We start from the raw sequence: 19479 nt of genomic DNA on the forward strand, positions 1-19479 counted from the left end.
ATTTTTTGAGACGGAGTTTCACTCTTGTTACCCAGGCTGGAATGCAATGGCTCGATCTCGGCTCACCGCAACCTCTGCCTCCTGGGTTCAGGCAATTCTCCTGCCTCAGCTTCCTGAGTAGCTGGGATTACAGGCACGGCCACCATGCCCAGCTAATGTTTTTTTTGTATTTTTAGTAGAGACGGGGTTTCACCATGTTGACCAGGATGTTCTCGATCTCTTGACCTTGTGATCCACTCCCCTCGGCCTCCGAAAGTGCTGGGATTACAGGCTTGAGCCACCGCGCCCGGTGAAGGCACAGAATATTTTAAATTGACCATCACTTGCTATAAATACTGAAGATCTCAGCACAACTCAGAAATCCACACCCTAAAGGAGTATGTGTGGATGCTAATGCTATCCCCACCACAAAAGGGAGTACATTGTTTTTCTTTTTCTGCAAATCGGTGCAAAGCAGTTTTTTTGTTTGTTTGAATCTAAGGGATAACACTTCATAAAAGTAACAGCGACCCTATTCACTTTGGTTCATTTATATGATTTGACTTTCATAGGCTGTTAAGAAAGCAGTAAATTCTATGAACCTAGATTGGATTTCCCTGATTCTGAAAAGTGCATTGAAAAAAATGTACATATGGAAAGGAGTAACTGAGGTGACAGAAAGACTTGCTGAGGAGATGGCATATGGGATGGGACCCAAATTAATGTATTAGTATAAAAAGTCAGGTCAGAGGATTCAGGGAAGACGGCAGAATAAAAATCACGAAGAATCTGTATCCCCACCGAGACAACAATTGCATAGGCAGAATCCAACTGATGTGTCTATTTTGAAACTGTAGATACTATTAAAAGCTTGAGGAGCCGGGCGCTGTGGCTCACACCTGTAATCCCAGCACTTTGGGAGGCCGAGGAGGGTGGATCACGAGGTCAAGAGATCGAGGCCATCCTGGTCAACATGGTGAAACCCTGTCTCTACTAAAAAATACAAAAAATTAGCTGGGCATGGTGGTACATGCCTGTAATTCCAGCTACTCAGGAGGCTGAGACAGGAGAATTGCCTGAACCCAGGAGGTGGAGGTTGTGGTGAGCCGAGATTGCACCACTGCACTCCAGCCTGGGTAACAAGAGCGAAACTCCGTCTCAAAAAAAAAAAAAAAAAAAAAAAAAAAAGCTTGCAGGTTCCAGGGAATGATGGGATAATAAAATGTGGTTAATTTTGGTCAATTTAAACTCTTAGTTGAGTCAACAGCCTTGACTCATTCCCCTCCCCAGCTCCATGACAGGTGGCTATGCAGAAGTTCTAACAGCAGCTTGCATGCAGTTTTGGGGGGCCAGGGTGGGCAAAAAGGACCTGTCTTCCAAATATTAGGAATCTGTGCACTGCTTGATAATTGCTGCTTCTGATCACAGAGTTACAGACAAAGAATTGGGTGGTGATGGTTGCTACTGCATCTCTCCCCATTTTTCGAAGGCCCTTCTCCTCCATCTGAAGTGACTTCCAGGCTGATGCCTTTTATTTTTCCCTTAATGTTTTTATTTCTCTCCTTTTGAGAGCCACTGAAGATTACGTTGCAGAAAAATTACCATACATACAGAGAAAATTAGAAAGTTACCACACATGCCCAGGTACAAGTGCAACTAAGAAAAGACCTGAGAAGAACTTAAGTTTACACCTTAGGCTACTTCTCAGCCCACAGACACCTGACAATAATGTTACTTAAAAACTATTTTATATATTTTCTTTTATTGATACATATTTTATATATATATATATATATTTATATATATATATATATACGTGAGTATTTATTGCATGCATAGAATGTGTAATGGTCAAGTCAGGGTATTTGGGGTATTCATGATTTTGAGTATTTATTAATTCTATGTGTTGTAACATTTCAAGTCCTCTCTTCTAACTACTTTGAAATATGCAACTATATTGTTGCTAACTATAGTCACTCTAGTCCGCTTTCTAACATCAGAATTTATTCCTTTGATCTAAATGGAAATTTGTACCTGTTAACCAACTTTTATTTTCCCTTCTCAGCCTCTGATATCTGTTATTCTATTCCCTATCTCCATGAGATCAAGTTTTTCACCTCCAACATATAAGTGAGAACATGTGGTATTTGTCTTTGTGCACCTGGCTTACTTCACTTACCATAATGACCTCAAGTTCCATCCATGTTGTTAGAAATAACATTTTATTCTTTTTATGGCCAAACACTATTCCACTGTGTACATAAACCATATTTTCTTTATCCATGAGTCCACTGATGGACACTTAGGTTCATTCCATATCTTTGCTATTGTGAATAGTGCTGTGAAAAATATGCAAGAGCAAGTATCTCTTTGATATACTGATTTTTTTTTCCCCCCTGTGGATAGACACTGGGTTTGCTGGATCATCTGGGGGTTCTATTTTTAGGTTTTTGAGAAATCTACATACTGTTTTCCACAGTGGTTGTACTAATTTACACTTTCACCAATAGTGAAAATTTTCTTTTCTCCACATCCTCATTAGCATTTGTTTTTTTAAATATTTTTTAGTATGAACAGTTCTAAGTAGGGTATCTTGTTGTAGTTTCAATTTGCATTTTACTAATCATTAGTGATGTTGAGCATATTTCCACATACCTTTTGGCCATTCATATGTCTTCTGAGAACTGTCTGTTCATGTCCTTTTCCCACTTTTAATGGGATTATTTATATTTTTTCCTGTTGAGATGTTTGAGTCCCTTGTCACATAGTTTGCAAATATTTTCTCACATTCAACAGGTTTTCTCTGCACTCTTGTTGCAAACTCCCCTTACTTTGCAGCTGCTTTTTAGTTTAATATAGTCTCATTTGTCCATTTTTGTCTTTGTTGTCTGTGCTTTGAGGTATTAGCCATAAAATATTTGCCTAGACCAATGTCCTGAAGTATTTTCAACATGTTTTCTTCTAGTAGTTTTATAGATTCAGTAGCTACAATTGTTAAAGAATGTGATCTTCAGATACAATCCTGTCATACAACAAAGGCTCCACGTCACTTGAAGGATAACAAAATGCCTATAATCACTGGAATATTTGGTGAGGTAAAGAAAAAGAAGAAACAGCTTCCTATACTATTTGTAGCTAAAGCAACTGCAATTATAGAGATGGAACCTTCAACACTTAAAGATCTTACACTCACAAACTCCTCAGATCCAAACATTGTTGCTGACATGTACATGTTCTTAGGACAATGAGAGTTGTGTCTGTACTGAACATGTAGACTTTTTTCTTGTCATGATTCCCTAAACAATAAAAAATAATTTATATAGAATTTACAATGCATTGTGTATTATAAGTAGTACAGAAATGATTTAAAATATACAGAAAAATGCACCTAGGTTCTATGCAAATGTGCCGTTTAATGTCAGAGACTTGAATATCTCTGAATATAGGTATTCCTAAGGGTGCTGGAATCAATTCACCTCAGAAACTAGGGAGGACTGTATTCAAAAGAAACTGAAGCTACTAAATGCTTTACCATATTGTTTACATTCATAGTGGTTCTCTGCAATTTGAAATCTTTCATGTAACTGAAATGAATAGGACTAGTAAATGCATTTCCACATTACCTATAGTAGTATCCATTGCCAGTATGTCATAACATGCACCTTTGAAAGTTTGCTAGAGAAAAAAAGGCTGTTTCATATTCCTCACATTCACTGTATTTTTTTTGAAGTATGAATTTGGTCATGTTTTCAAAAGGTACTAAAAAAATGGAAGATTTTAGTACATTTTTATATTCATATAACTTTTTTCAGCATGAGTCTTTTTGTGTATTTATAAGAAGCTGAAAGTACTTAAGGCTTTCCCACATGTTCAGCACTCATAGGGGTTTTCTCTAGTGAGTGCTTTCATGTTTATGAAAGGAACTGATACAATGAAATGCTTCCCCACATTCTTGACACTTATAGGGTTTCTCTGTACTGTGGGTCCTTTCATGTTTATGAAAGGCACTGGGACAATGGAATGGTTTCCCACATTCCTTACATTTATAGGGCTTTTCTCCAGTATGAACTCTTTCATGTATTCGTAAGTAACTTGAATGACTGAAGGCTTTACCACATTCCTTGCATTCATAGGGTTTCTCTCCAGTGTGAGTTCTTTCATGTCTTTGCACTGAACTGGGATAATCAAAGCCTTTCCCACATATCTTACATTTATGAGGTCCACTTCCAGTGTGCGTAATCATGTGTCTTCGAAAGCTGGAGAGATCAGATAATGCTTTCCCACATTGGTTACAACCATAGGGTTTCTCTCCAGTGTGAGTCCTTTCATGTAGTTGAATATAACTGGAAGACCTGAAAGCTTTCCCACATTGTTTACATTTATAGGGTCTCTCCCCAGTGTGAATTCTTTCATGTCTTCGAAATGAACTGGGAGAATCAAAGCTTTTCCCACATATCTTACATTTATGAGGTCCATCTCCAGTGTGCATTATCATGTGTCTCTGAAAGCTTTTCAGATGAGAAAGTGCTTTTCCACACTGCTTACATTGATAGGGCTTTTCTCCAGTGTGAGTCTTTTCATGAACTCGAGTGTAATTGGAAGACCTGAAGGCTTTTCCACATTGTTTACATTTATAGGGTCTCTCCCCAGTGTGAATTCTTTCATGTATTTGAAGGTAAGTGCAACAAATGAAGGCTTTCCCACATTGTTTACATTTATATGGCTTCTCTCCAGTGTGAGTACTTTCATGATTTCGAAAGTAATAGAAATCACTAAAGGCTTTCCCACATTCACATTTATAGGGTTTCTCTCCTGTATGAGTTGTTTCATGCCTTCGACATAAACTGGGAGAATCAAAGGCTTTCCCACATACCTTGCATTTATGAGGCCCATCTCCAGTGTGCGTTATCATGTGTCTTCGAAAACCTGTGCAATCAGAGAATGCTTTCCCACAATGCTTACATTCGTAGGGTTTCTCTCCAGTGTGAGTTCTTTTATGTCTTCGAACTGAACTGGGAGAAAGAAAGCCTTTTCCACATATCATACATTTATGAGGTCCATCTCCAGTGTGTATTATCATGTGTCTCTGAAAGCTTCCAAGATGATAAAATGCTTTCCCACATTGCTTACATTCATAGGATTGTTCTCCAGTTTGGATCCTTTCATACAGTTGAGTGTAACAGGAACAACTAAAGGCTTTCCCACATTGTTCACATTGATAGGGTTTCTCTTCACTGTGTGTTCTTTCATCTCTTAGAGAGGAACTGTAAGCAGGAAAGGCTGTAGAACACTGCTTAAATTCATATGGTTTTTCTTCAGTGTCAGTTATTTTAAGCATCTGAAATAAACTAGGCCAAATGAAGGCTTTTCCATACAACTTATATATACAAGGTCCATCTCCATGGTGTGCTGCCATGTGTCTTTGAAGGTTTTCAAGAGAACTAAAGGTTGCACATTCCTTACAATCATAGAGTTTCTTTCCATGCTGAGGCCTTTCATGTATTTGAAAGTAGGGCTGATAACTGAAGGCTTTCCCATATTGGTTATGTGTATATGGTTTCTCTCCATATTCATGATACTCACATGGTTTGTGTTCACTGTCAACTCTAATGTAGCAATTAAGAGATGAACGACCCAGGAAGACTTCTGTATGCTTACTGCTTTCCCATAGATCTACTCCAGGCATTTTCTCATTCACAATACCATCTTGAATCTGGGTAAAGGGTCCTCCACACTGACTATTATCTTTAATTTCACAGGATCTCTCTACCATATAACATCTGTAAAAAATAAGAAGTACATTAGTAAAGGTTTATTAATGATTTTGTATTAATAAGTATTGAATTCACATTTCTTTCTTCTTTTTTTTTTGAAACAGGGTCTCAATCTGTTGCCCAGGCTGGAGTGCAGTGGCACGATCTCAGATCACTGCAGCCTCCACCTCCTGGTCTCAAACCATCCTCCAAGCTCAGCCTCCCTAATAGCTAGGACTACAGGGACATGCCACCATGCCCAGCTGATTTTTTTTTTTTTTTTTTTTTTTTTTTGAGACGGAGTTTCGCTCTTGTTACCCAGGCTGGAGTGCAATGGCGCGATCTCGGCTCACCGCAACCTCCGCCTCCTGGGCTCAGGCAATTCTCCTGCCTCAGCCTCCTAAGTAGCTGGGATTACAGGCACGCACCACCATGCCCAGCTAACTTTTTGTATTTTTAGTAGAGACGGGGTTTCACCTTGTTGACCAGGATGGTCTCGATCTCTCGACCTCGTGATCCACCCGCCTCGGCCTCCCAAAGTGCTGGGATTACAGGCTTGAGCCACCGCGCCCGGCCCCCCAGCTGATTTTTGTATTTTTTGTAGAGACGAGGTTTCACCATGTTGCCCAGGCTAGTCTTGAACTCCTGAGCTCAAAGCAATCTGCCTGCCTTAACCTCCCATAGTGCTGGGATTACAAGGGTGAGCCACAGTGCCCAGCCTTTCTTTTTTTCTTTTCTTTTCTTTTTTTTTTTGAAACTAGGTCTTGCTCTGTTGCTCAGGCTGGAGTGTAGTGATGTGAACAGGGCTTACTGCAGCCTTGACCTCCTGGGCTCAAGCAACCTTCCTGTCTCAGCCTCCCAAGTAACTGGGACTGCAAGTAAGGCACCATGCCTAGCTAATTTTTGTATTTTTTGTAGAGAGGGGGTCTTGCCATATTGCCCAGGCTGCTTGAACACCTGGAATCAAGCAGTCTTCCTGCCTCAGCCTCCTAAATAGTTGGGATTATAGGTATAAGATATGGCAACTGGCCTGGATTTACATTTCTAACACTATCATGCAAGGTGTAGGCTTCACGCCCCCTTTGAACTGAATGAACAGAATGATATGTAAGATAACTCGATCCTAGCTGTTTTGAAGATAGTGACATTCATATGGGGATTCTTAATACTGTTTCCAAGGGAACTATTTTGTAAGCACTTAATAGCTATGTCATATTTAAGTATTTAAGTATATGTTTTTGAAGAAAAATTTTTAAGAATAAATTTAAGGCCGGGCGCGGTGGCTCAAGCCTGTAATCCCAGCACTTTGGGAGGCCGAGGCGGGTGGATCACGAGGTCGAGAGATCGAGACCATCCTGGTCAACATGGTGAAACCCCGTCTCTACTAAAAATACAAAAAATTAGCTGGGCATGGTGGCACGTGCCTGTAATCCCAGCTACTCAGGAGGCTGAGGCAGGACAATTGCTTGAACCCAGGAGGCGGAGGTTGCGGTGAGCCAAGATCGCGCCATTGCACTCCAGCCTGGGTAACAAGAGCGAAACCCCGTCTCAAAAAAAAAAAAAAAAAAAAAAAGAATAAATTTAAGGTGGGCTTGTTAATTTTCCTTGCTTCTTTTTTTTTTTTTTTTTAAAGATGGGGTTAGAGCCGGGTGCGGTGGCTCAAGCCTGTAATTCCAGCACTTTGGGAGGCCGAGGCGGGTGGATCACGAGGTGAAGAGATCGAGACCATCCTGGTCAACATGGTGAAACCCCGTCTCTACTAAAAATACAAAAAATTAGCTGGGCATGGTGGCGCATGCCTGTAATCCCAGCTACTCAGGAGGCTGAGGCAGGAGAATTGCCTGAACCCAGGAGGCGGAGGTTGCCGTGAGCCGAGACAGCGCCATTGCACTCCAGCCTGGGTAACAAAAGCGAAACTCTGTCTCAAAAAAAAAAAAAAAAAAAAAAAAGATGGGGTTTCACCCAGATGGCCAGGCTGGTCTTGAACTCCTGTCCTCAGGTGATCCACCCACCTTGGCCTCCCAAAGTGCTAGGATTACAGGCGTGAGCCACTGCGCCTGGCCTTCCTTGCTTCTTTTTAAAATTTTGGGTTGGGCACAGTGGCTCAAGCCTGCAATACCTGCCTTTTGAGAGGCCAAGGTGGGATGAATGCTTAAGGACAGGAGCTTGAGATGAGCCTGGTCAAACATAACAAGACCCTATCTCTACAAAAACTAAATATTTAGCCACATGTAGTGGTACCAGCATGCCTATAACCTAGCTACTCAGGAGGCTGAAATGGGAGGACCACTGAGCACAGGAGTCTGAGGCTACAGTATGCTATGATCACATCACTGTATTCTAGCCTGAGCAACAAAATGAGACACTGTCTCTAAAACAAAATAAAATAAAATTTCTGGCATACTATGAATCACTCCAAGGACACAGCTTTCTCTGGTGACTGCAAATTACCTTAGATTTCTCCCAGGATTTTTGTATTTATCTTCTTCTATATCGAGGTTTTGCCATTTCATTCCTAAAAGTTAGAACCAGAAAAATGAGTATGAATTATTACAAAATTATAGAAAGACTGTAAGATTTTATGTACAGTGCAAGAATGCATGATTCACACACCAAACTGCAGTTGACTCTTTAACAACACAGGTTTGAACTGCACAGGTCCACTTACATATACATTTCTTCAGTCTCTGCTACACCTGAGACAGTAAAACTAACCCTTCCTCTTATTCAGTCTACTGAATGTAAAGACAATGAGAATAAAAACTTTGTTATGATACACTTTTCATGAATACTAAATAATGTTCTACTTCCCTATAATGAATATTTTCTTTTTCTAGCTTACTTTACTGTAAGAATACATAGCATGTAATATATATGGCATGTAAAACATGTATTAATCAACAGTGTATGTCACCAATAATGCCGCCAATAAACAGGAAGCTACTAGTGGTTAAGCTGTGGGGGAGAAGAAGATGTATGACTGCTTGGGTGGCTGGTTCAAGGGTCAACTATATTCCCCTTTCCATATTTCAAATCATCGGACAGCATTGATGACCAAGAAGCAAATGTCTCTAATTGACTAAATGAAGGCATGATGTCATCCTTACCTATACAGTCCAGGTTTCTGATGGTTTCCTGCATCACATCCCTGTAGAGACTCTTCTGTGATGGACCCAGCAAAGCCCACTCCTCACAGGTGAAGTTTATAGCCACATCCTCAAATGCCACTGAGTCCTGAAACATTCCACATGTGCAGAGGAGGAAGATTGAAACTGAAGGCACTGGGAATCTATATTCACTTCATAATCTTCACATGATGGTGTGATTTCCAAGCATTTATTCAAGGACATGGTAACCCCCCTCTTATTCTTTTCATTTTACTCATTTTATCCCACACAACGATTCTGATACTAGAATTGAGCATGTTTAGTAAAGTAACAGTTGAATAGGAACACAGCTCTCGTTGGTGAGTTAAGAAAGTGAGTCTTGGCCAGGCGCGATGGCTCAAGCCTGTAATCCCAGCACTTTGGGAGGCCGAGGCGGGTGGATCACGAGGTGAAGAGATCGAGGCCATCCTGGTCAACATGGTGAAACCCTGTCTCTACTAAAAATCCAAAAAATTAGCTGGGCATGGTGGCGCGTGCCTGTAATCCCAGCTACTCAGGAGGCTGAGGCAGGAGAATTGCCTGAACCTGGGAGGCGGAGGTTGTGGTGAGCTGAGATCGCGCCACTGCACTCCAGCCTGGATAACAAGAGTGAAATTCCGTCTCAAAAAAAAAAAAAAAAAAAAAGTGATTCTTATTGTCTGAATCACTCCTAATTTCTATTTCTACAGTGAGTCTGTAGTTCCTGTCATGACAAATTCTTACCACCTATTGTGCAGAAGAGACTTACCGGCATAAAGGTTCTCACCAGATGCCCAGCCTTGATGCTGGGCTTCCCACCCTCCAGAAATGTAAAAAATAAATATCACTTCTTATAAATTACCCAGGTTAAAGTATTCTGTTATCAGCAACAACAACAACAAAAGACTAAGACAGCCAGACAGCCATGAAAAAAACACTCTGGTCACTGTATCTGTAATGTGTTAACTCTTGTGCCCTGGGGGATTTAGCCTGTGCTATGGGACTACACTAAGAGAGAGTAGTTGGAAGCTAGCAACTGGTTTCCTGTAGAACAAATGTAGTTAAGTATGACAAAAGACTAATAAGGATATTTTACCATCCCAATGGAAAAATTTTAAACTTTATTAAGTAATGTCAAAGAACAAGAAGGGCAAAGATTGCATATGTTCTTAGAAAAAAAACTCAAGGCCGGGCGCAGTGGCTCAAGCCTGTAATCCCAGCACTTTGGGAGGCCGAGGCGGGTGGATCACGAGGTCAAGAGATCGAGACCATCCTGGTCAACATGGTGAAACCCTGTCTCTACTAAAAACACAAAAAATTAGCTGGGCATGGTGGCGCGTGCTTGTAATCTCAGCTACTCAGGAGGCTGAGGCAGGAGAATTGCCTGAACCCAGGAGGCGGAGGTTGCGGTGAGCCGAGATCGCGCCACTGCACTCCAGCCTGGGTAACAAGCGAAACTCCATCTCAAAAAAAAAAAAAAAAAAAGAAAGAAAAAAAAACTCAATGTCACCTCTCATGAATATCTATAATATTCCCTAAATCCCTAAACAGACCTTTTTGTCATCATTAAAAATTATATGATCATAGCCGGGCGCGGTGGCTCAAGCCTGTAATCCCAGCACTTTGGGAGGCCGAGGCGGGTGGATCACGAGGTCGAGAGATCGAGACCATCCTGGTCAACATGGTGAAACCCCGTCTCTGCTAAAAAAAGTGCAAAAAATTAGCTGGGCATGGTGGCACGTGCCTGTAATCCCAGCTACTCAGGAGGCTGAGGCAGGAGAATTGCCTGAGCCCAGGAGGCGGAGGTTGCGGTGAGCCGAGATCGTGCCATTGCACTCCAGCCTGGGTAACAAGGGCGAAACTCCGTCTCAAAAAAAAAAAAAAAAAAATTATATGATCAAATCTAACAGAAGTCACAAACATCTAAAAATATTAAAAACCTTCTAACCAAGAAAGCAACAGCTTTCCAAAAACAGATAAAGTATTGTAAAGATATAATATTCAGCATCTTGTACTATTAACACAGAGATAAACAAATAGAATAAGGAAGGTGAAAAACAGTAGGAAGGCTTTGTGGAGTTTTTGTTTGTTTGTTTGTTTGTTTGTTTTTGAGACAGAGTTTTGCTCTTGTTACTCAGGCTGGAGTGCAATAGCGCGATCTCGGCTCACCGCAACCTCCACCTCCTGGGTTCAGGCAATTCTCCTGCCTCAGCCTCCTGAGTAGCTGGGATTACAGGCATGTGCCACCGTGCCCAGCTAATGTTTTGTATTTTTAGTAGAGACGGGGTTTCACCATGTTGACCAGGATAGTCTTGATCTCTTGACCTCGTGATCCACCTGCCTTGGCCTCCCAAAGTGCTGGGATTACAGGTGTGAGCCACCGTGCCCGGTCCCTGATCAACTGTTAAAACTTCACATTTCATTATTGTCATATTGAGGACAGCGTGGTGATTCCTCAAGGATCTAGAAACAGAAATTGCATTTGACCCAGCAATCCCATTACTGGGTATGTATCCAAAGAATTATAAATCGTTCTACTATAAGGACACATGCACACGAATGTTCATTGCAGCACAGTTTGCAATAGCAAAGACCTAGAACCAACCCAAATGCCCATCGATGATCGACTGGACAGGGAAAATGTGACACATATACACCATGGAATATTATGCAGCCATCAAAAACAATGAGTTCATGTCCTTTGTAGGGACGTTGATGAACCTGGAAATCATCATTCTCAGCAAACTGACACAAGAACAGAAAATCAAACACCGCATGTTCTCACTCACAGGCGGGTGTTGAACAATGAGAACACGTGGACACGGAGTGGAGCACTACACACTGGGGTCTGTTGGGGGGAAATAGGGCAGGGACAGCGGGGGGTGGGGAGTTGGGGGATAGCATGGGGAGAAATGCCAGACATAGGTAAAGGGGAGGAAGGCAGCAAATCACACTGCCACGTGTGTACCTATGCAACAATCTTACATGTTCTTTACATGTACCCCAAAACCTAAAATGCAATTAAAAAATTATATAGATTAGAAATTTGGATCACACACACATACACAAAGAGTCTTAGAATTAAATGAAGATGGCCGGGCGTGGTGGCTCAAGCCTGTAATCCCAGCACTTTGGGAGGCCGAGGTGGGTGGAACACGAGGTCAAGAGATCGAGACCATCCTGGTCAACAAGGTGAAACCTCGTCTCTACTAAAAATACAAAAAATTAGCTGGGCATGGTGGCGTGTGCCTGTAATCCCAGCTACTCAGGAGGCTGAGGCAGGAGAATTGCCTGAACCCAGGAGGCGGAGGTTGCGGTGAGCCGAGATCGCACCATTGCACTCCAGCCTGGGTAACAAGAGCGAAACTCCGTCTCAAAAAAAAAAAAAAAAAAAAAAAAAAAAATTAAATGAAGATATTTGAAGTTCTTTAGTTTTCTTATACCTATTTGATCTGATCTAATAGACACAGGTTTGTTCAACATAATAATATCAGCAATGTATTGGGCAATACAATAAAGGAATTCAGAACAGTTTGTTATACCAGCACTACCCCTAAAGCCAGTATAGTGTTATTTGAAACTAAAGGCCCATTAGTTGTGAATGATATTCTACCAACTCTAGTGAATTCACTAATAAAATGTAAGAAACAAATAGATTTCCTATACTCATAGAAGCAAGAAAATGGTATCATATAAATGCTCAGTCAAAATGAAAGAAGGCAGAAAGGAGAAAGTTGAAAAAACAGATAATGTGCAATAAATAGAAAACAATAATATATATGTGACATTAATCCAATTACATCGGTTATGACATAGAATGTGTATTACCTATATTCAACAGTAAAAAGGCAGGGACTGGCATAGTATAATGAAAAAGAAGCCCCATCAATGTGCATAAGAAAACCATTTTAAGCAGAAAGATTCATATACATTAAACAGAAAGGTATGGATAAATATATGCCATTATAGCCCTAATCAAAAGAAATATTGACTAGTGATATTAAATTCAGACAAATACGATTTTAGGTCAAAGAAAATTATACACAATGGAGGTATTTCATATGATAAAGAGGTCAATCCTACAAGATATAATAATCCTTAACATTTATGACCATAAACATAGATCATCAAAATACCTAAGGCAAAAACTTCTAAAACCGCAAGGCAAAATACACAAATCTACAAATATAGTTGGAAGAAAACAACTCACCTCTTTCAATAACTGACAGATTAGTTTGGCAGAAAATCACTAATGATACACCTGAACTCAAGAATACTATTAATTAACTGGATTTAATTGATGTGTATTTACAGATTCTTTCATTTTTCGCCTGCAGGCTACAAATTCTTTTCAAGCCCACGTAAAGTATGCAACAAGATAGACCATATTCTCAACCATAAAATACACTTGAACAAATTTTTAAAAATAGAAATTCTATAAAGTATGCAATCAAACTATATTATAATTAAGGCAGCAATAAATAACAGAAACATACTTGAAAAGCCTAAAAAAAAAACAGAGATTTAAGTCACAAACTTCTGAACTATAAAATGTCAAAGAGAATTCTCAAGCAAATGTAAATACTGCAATGTTAAGAGAAAAGAATGTATCTTATCAAAATATTTAGAATGTAGCAAAGCAGTGCTTAGAAGGAAATTTAAAGAATTGATACAATCTCTAGAAAGTTAAGATATAGGCCGGGCGCGGTGGCTCAAGCCTGTAATCCCAGCACTTTGGGAGGCCAAGGCGGGTGGATGACGAGGTCGAGAGATAGAGACCATCCTGGTCAACATGGTGAAACCCCGTCTCTACTAAAAATATAAAAAAATTAGCTGGGCATGGTGGCACGTGCCTGTAATCCCAGCTACTCAGGAGGCTGAGGAAGGAGAATTGCCTGAACCCGGGAGGCGGAGGTTGCGGTGAGCCGAGATCGCGCCATTGCACTCCAGCCTGGGTAACAAGAGCGAAACCCCGTCTCAAAAAAAAAAAAAAGAAAGAAAGTTAAGATATAAAACCAATGCTTAAAAACCATCCACTTTAGGAAACTAAAGAAAGAATAGCAAGATACACGTAAATCAAGCAGAGGAAAATAACAAGGAGAGAAGGTATTAACGAAATAGCAAGCAAGAAATCAGTAGAAAACACCAACAAACCAAAAGCTGGTTCCTTCAAAAGATCAATAAAATGAATAAGCCCATACCCAAGCTAACTCAGAAGAAAGGGGGTTATTACTACTAATCTTGTGTATATTAAAGGACCTCAAAGGAGTATTAGGAACAACTGCATGCCCACATAGTTGATAAATACATGGAATAGACAAATTTCCTTGAATCACACAAGCTACCAAAACTCATGAAAGGAGAACTAATTAATATGAAAAGGCCTATAACTATTGAAGAAATTAAATCAATAAATAATAAAACTCCCAGGCCAGCCTGGATGCACTGGTAGGCTAGGTGTGGTAGCTCACATGTATAATCCCTGCACTTTGGGAGGCCAAGAGTGGCAGAATGCTTGAGCCCAGGAGTTCAAGACCAGTCTGGGCAACATCGTGAAACCCCATCTTTACAGAAAACACAATTAGCTGGGTGTCATGGCACATGCCTGTAGTTCCAGCTACTTAGCAGACTGAGGTGGGAGGATTGCTTGAGCCCAGGAGGCAAAAGGTGCAGTAAGATCATGCCACTGCACTTCAGCCTGGGCAACAAAGCAAAACCCCATTTCGAGCAAGCAAACAAACAAAAAGTCCCAAGAAAAAGGAACAGGCCAGCATAGTTTTACTGCTGAATTCTGGAAAACACGGAAAAATTGACACCAATTCTCTATAATCTCTTTCAGAAAATAGAAGTACAGGGAATACTTTCTAATTCATGTTGTAAGGCCAACACCGATAATATGGTTTGGCTCTGTGTCCCCACCCAAATCTAATCTTGAATTGTAATCCCCATAATCCCTATGTATCAAGGGGATACATAACCCCTATGTATTATGGGAGGTGATTGGATCATGGGGGCAGTTTCCCCCATGTTGTTCTTGTAATAGTGGGTTCTCATGAAATCTGATGGTTTTAGAAGTGTTTGACAGTTCTTCCTTCACAATGCTCTTTTGCCTGCCACCATGTAAGAAGAGTCTGCTTCCCCTTCTGCCATAATTGTAAGTTTCCTGAGGCCTCCCCAGCCTTGAGGAATTATGAGTCAATTAAACATCTTTTCTGGCAGCTCTTTATAGTGATGTGAAAATGGACTAATACAACTGCCTTAATATCAAAACTACACAGGCATTACAGACATTATCTGCACCATGTGAGGACATAAGGGTAAGACTGCCATCTGCAAATCAAGAAAGACGCCCTTACTAGACAACAGATCTGCTTGAAAGTGGATTCCCAGCCTTTACACCTTTGCGAAATTAGTATCTGTTGTATAAGGCATTCAGTCTATAGTAATTTATTATAGCAGCCCAAAGTGACTAAGTTAGGAAGGGTCTTTTTCTACCACATGCTAAGCCTTTGAAGACTATAATAATAAGGAGAGTATGATATTAGCAGACTGATGGATGCATAAACCATTGGAAAACAGCAAATTCTTGAACCAGAGCATCTACTTAAGGTACAAGAACCATTTGAATAGCTTTAATTTTCAAAAAAAAAAAAAAAAGAAGAAGAAAAAAAAAATAGTACAAGAACCTATGACACAGCAGGTATTGCCAGGCAGTGACACTAATGAGAGACACTTCAACAAAAATGATAGGGAAAAATAGTTATCTACAGGAGAATAATCCATCTTCTGCCTAGCGTTTCCATATACAATGATCAACTAACTATAGCCTTTCCAGTTTTCATTAATTTTTATTCAGTTTGCTATCTCAGCTTCCATTTTGAATGTGGTTTTATGTTTTTCATACCAAAATGGGGTTTTATGACCCTTGACACAGTTTCCAGTTCTTTATTTTCTCCCAGTTCTTCAATTTGGTTGATCCATATGCATTCCTTATACCATCATCTCCTTTCACCACCTCCCTATGGGTGCAGAGTGTGTCAAGTAAGGTCCTCCTGTCACCTAGAACATCCCCCATCCCCATGCTGCTCACTGAAGTGTTCAGTAACCACGATCCCAAGAGACACTACACTGTTTGCTTTTCAGATTCCTGTACCACCTCAATGGGGCTGGTTTTCCTGTCCTTATGAATAGTTTTCTCCCTTCATTAGTCTGAGAGCATCAGAAGGGAAGAATCATTTCAGTCTTGTCCCATTAATACCATCATCCAATTGGCTGACCAGCCATATATCCCCAAGGAAGGGATGGGGGAAGAAAAGCTGAGTGTCCTAAGGAAGTAGCTTCTTGAGGAAGAGTATACCAGGAGACTCTTCCCACCACAGAGCATCATGCTGCTTCCTTACAAGGTCCCATCATCTCCACCTCAGGCCATCCTCTGGGAGGAGCAACACAGGACTGATATTCACTTGACACAAGAGACTTGGGAGCTGTGGGCATCCTGGGGTAGCCCCAGGCGATTCTGAAACCCAGGACCAGGAAGCCACAGAGGATGGGCTGAGGACTCATCACCCTGTAATGTTTCCAAAGAGGAACAACCTTAATCTAAAAATATTCTCAAAAGGAATCTCTGTCTAGGGATGATGGAGGACAGCCACAAAAGTTTTATTTATTAATTTCTTTCTTTCTTTTTTTTTTTGCAGCGAAGTGTCAGGTGGTTTTTCTCTGCTTCCTCACATGTGAAATGTTCACAAACACAAAACCTTTTATAAAGAACCACATATTGCCATGTATAAACAAAATGACAATGAAAATACTAGCCTCTGTTTGAAATATAAACTGGGGGACAAGCCGGGCGCAGTGGCTCACGCCTGTAATCCCAGCACTTTGGGAGGCTGAGGTGGGCGGATCACCTGAGGTCAGGAGTTCGAGACTGGGCTGACTAACATGGTGAAGCCCCATCTTAAAAAAAAAAAGAAAGAAAAAGAAAAAAAAATAAACTAGGGGACAAATAGTTCATAAAGTTGCTGTGAATTGAGGAGAGAAAGTTAGCCTGAGGAAGGCTCTGGAAGCCAAGGGATTTACTGTCGGCCCTAGGAGGAGTTAGAATGAGTGAACACAGTGACAGAATTGAGACCCTGCTGCTCACATCTTTGGAAGACTTGGAGGGGAACCGATCACCCTTCGGACTAAAGAAGAGACAAGCCGGGCGCGGTGGCTCAAGCCTGTAATCCCAGCACTTTGGGAGGCCGAGGTGGGTGGATCACGAGGTCAAGAGATCGAGACCATCCTGGTCAACATGGTGAAACCCCATCTCTACTAAAAATACAAAAAATTAGCTGGGCATGGTGGCGCGTGCCTGTAATCCCAGCTACTCAGGAGGCTGAGGCAGGAGAATTGCCTGAACTCAGGAGGCGGAGGTTGCGGTGAGCCGAGATCACGCCATTGCACTCCAGCCTGGGTAACAAGAGCCAAACCCCGTCTCAAAGAAATAAATAAATAAAATAAAAGAAGAGACAAGGGACCACACAGACCACAGCTCCTCCCACCCACAAACCCCACACGCGAGTCTGGATTCTGCCTGGTGACCCTACCATCGTCACCGTGCAGCCTCCTCACCGGGTTCACAGGAACTGCGAGCCAGGCGGGAGGCGAGATTGCAGTTAGGTATGAGCCAGGTGCCCTCAGCCCCGCCGCCTCACTGGGGCCGCCTCCCTGAGAGTCAGGTCGCAGCAGACGCTGACCGCCGGCTTCATAAGGTCTCTGACAGTTGCTCAAGAGTCGCCTGCGTTCTTTCTGAGAACCTGAATTCCAGCGGAAAGCAGGCTGAAGAGCCCCCGAGGGAGCCCGCTCAGCAGGAGAATGCGGTTTCTTCACCTCCCGTCCCAGGATCCACCCCTCCCTTCCGCACCAATCTGCGACCCCACACTCCAGCCGCCCCCGTCCGGACCCCTGAACACCCCATCCCCAAATCTCTCAGGGAGGCGGGTCTGGGGTGTCCTCCTTCTCCCCCTATTGTTTCTGCCGCAGCCCTCAGCGTCTCGGTACAGTGACCCGGGCCGCGAACCTGTGTTGGTTACAGCCGGGCAATCTGGGGAGACGCGGGATTGCGGGCGCGGAGCCGCCCAGCTAGGGCGCGGGGGCCAGGGCCGCAGTCGCCGCGCAGGGACAGGACAGGACGCCCGGGGTCCCGGCTGCCAGCCCAGCCCCACCCAGCGGCCGAAGGGTCCGAGGGCCGAGCTGCGCCAGGGTGTCGCCGGCGGGGAAGCCCCGGTGCCACCACAGCCGGTTCCGGCCTGTTCCAACCAGTCTCTTCTCTCACACGTCGGGACACCGGACCTCACACACTCACCATTTCCCGGCTTCCGGTGTCCAGGTTCCTCCCTCTGCCTCCCCGCTGTCAGTGCGGGTCCCGGCGCAACAAAGGCTGCCACAGACGTTCCAGGGCGTTTCTCAGCGACGGAACCCGGGGCCCAGCGCAGGGGCGTGGAGAAGACTCGACGGGCTCTTTGAACCTTGCACCCTCCTCAGGGTAGCGGGCCTGAATGACAGTTCCCACGACCCCGCCCCGCGGCCCTGATTGGCTAGTGCGCCAGGTCCCTCCCCCGGAGACTGAGTAATGGAAGAAGCGATCTGGAGTAGAGTCTGATAAACAGGTTCCAGATAGAGGCCTTGACAGGACGAGCTTCCTCCCTGCGCTGTGACCTGACCCCCTCCCAGGGGACATTTGCATTTAGGCAGTCTGTCCTGATTGTACTCAAAGGGGCCCTTCTCCTTCTTCCTCCAGACTTCCTCACAAGTCTGTGCAGGAAATTCCTGACTCACCGTCAAGTGGAGCTGTCCCCTGATTTGAGAGCAGGAAGGGAGCTGAGGCCACACTGCAGCAGTAAAGAGGGCCTGATGTCCTCCAGGGATCAGGAGTTTTGGATGAGGCTGTTGGCTGCATAGGCCAAGCCTTTCTACCTCCTTATCTCTCTCAATCTACTAATTTTCAGTGCAGAAGACAAAAACACTCCAACAAAATAAAATTGTTAAATATGTGGAAAAAAACTGGAATTATATGGCGGCAATATGTTATAAGGCAAAAACGTAAACTAGCTCAGATAAGCAGCCTGCTGCAGCCATAGTTCACAAGTAACCCCTTTCAGGAGACCACACATATTCCAAAGCTTGGAGGGCAGACGATAATTCCTGAAATCGAGCCCTACGGTGGATCAGAACCTGGGGATGAGTCAGGGACACTAATGAGTTTAACTCTGGAAGTTCAATTTGCCCTCCCGTCTCCTAAACAGAGTGTGGAAACGTTCCTTCCATCAAGGTTTAGATGTTATTGAATTAAATGCTCCAATCAAAGTCTGAGACATTGGACTTTGAATTTGAAAATATTCACCTTCATATTTGCATGAAGAATGCCAGATATAAAAGCATTATGAGGCCGGGCACTATGGCTGATGCCTGCAATCTCACCACTTTTCATATTTGTATGAAGAATACCAGATATAAAAGCATATGAGGCCAGGCACTATGGCTCATGCCTGCAATCTCACCACTTTGGGAGGCTGAGATGGGTGGATTGCTTGAGCTCAGGAGCTCAAGACCAGTCTGAGCAATGTGGTAAAACCCCACCT

The 19479-nt window shown here is 42.7% G+C and overlaps 1 protein-coding gene across 2 annotated transcripts; it reads right to left on the reverse strand.

Annotated features, from left to right (window-relative positions):
- Window positions 1-2184: 2184 nt before the first annotated feature.
- Window positions 2185-18401, reverse strand: ZNF441 (zinc finger protein 441). Of its 2 annotated transcripts, none has more exons than XM_003941761.3 (4): window positions 18204-18401; window positions 8840-8966; window positions 8184-8247; window positions 2185-5759 (listed from the first exon to the last, which is right to left on the reverse strand). In XM_003941761.3, exons 1-4 carry the CDS (start codon window positions 18204-18206, stop codon window positions 3872-3874), a joined length of 2082 nt encoding a protein of 693 aa, XP_003941810.1. In that variant the 5' UTR covers window positions 18207-18401; the 3' UTR covers window positions 2185-3871. The 2 variants fall into 2 exon arrangements, with proteins under 2 accessions (XP_003941810.1, XP_074240687.1); XM_074384586.1 differs by lacking the exon at window positions 18204-18401 and adding an exon at window positions 17471-17765.
- Between the last annotated feature and the right edge of the window lie 1078 nt (window positions 18402-19479).

The sequence above is a fragment of the Saimiri boliviensis genome, chromosome 14, assembly GCF_048565385.1.
Source record: "Saimiri boliviensis isolate mSaiBol1 chromosome 14, mSaiBol1.pri, whole genome shotgun sequence".
In the NCBI taxonomy this organism is placed as follows: domain Eukaryota; kingdom Metazoa; phylum Chordata; class Mammalia; order Primates; family Cebidae; genus Saimiri; species Saimiri boliviensis.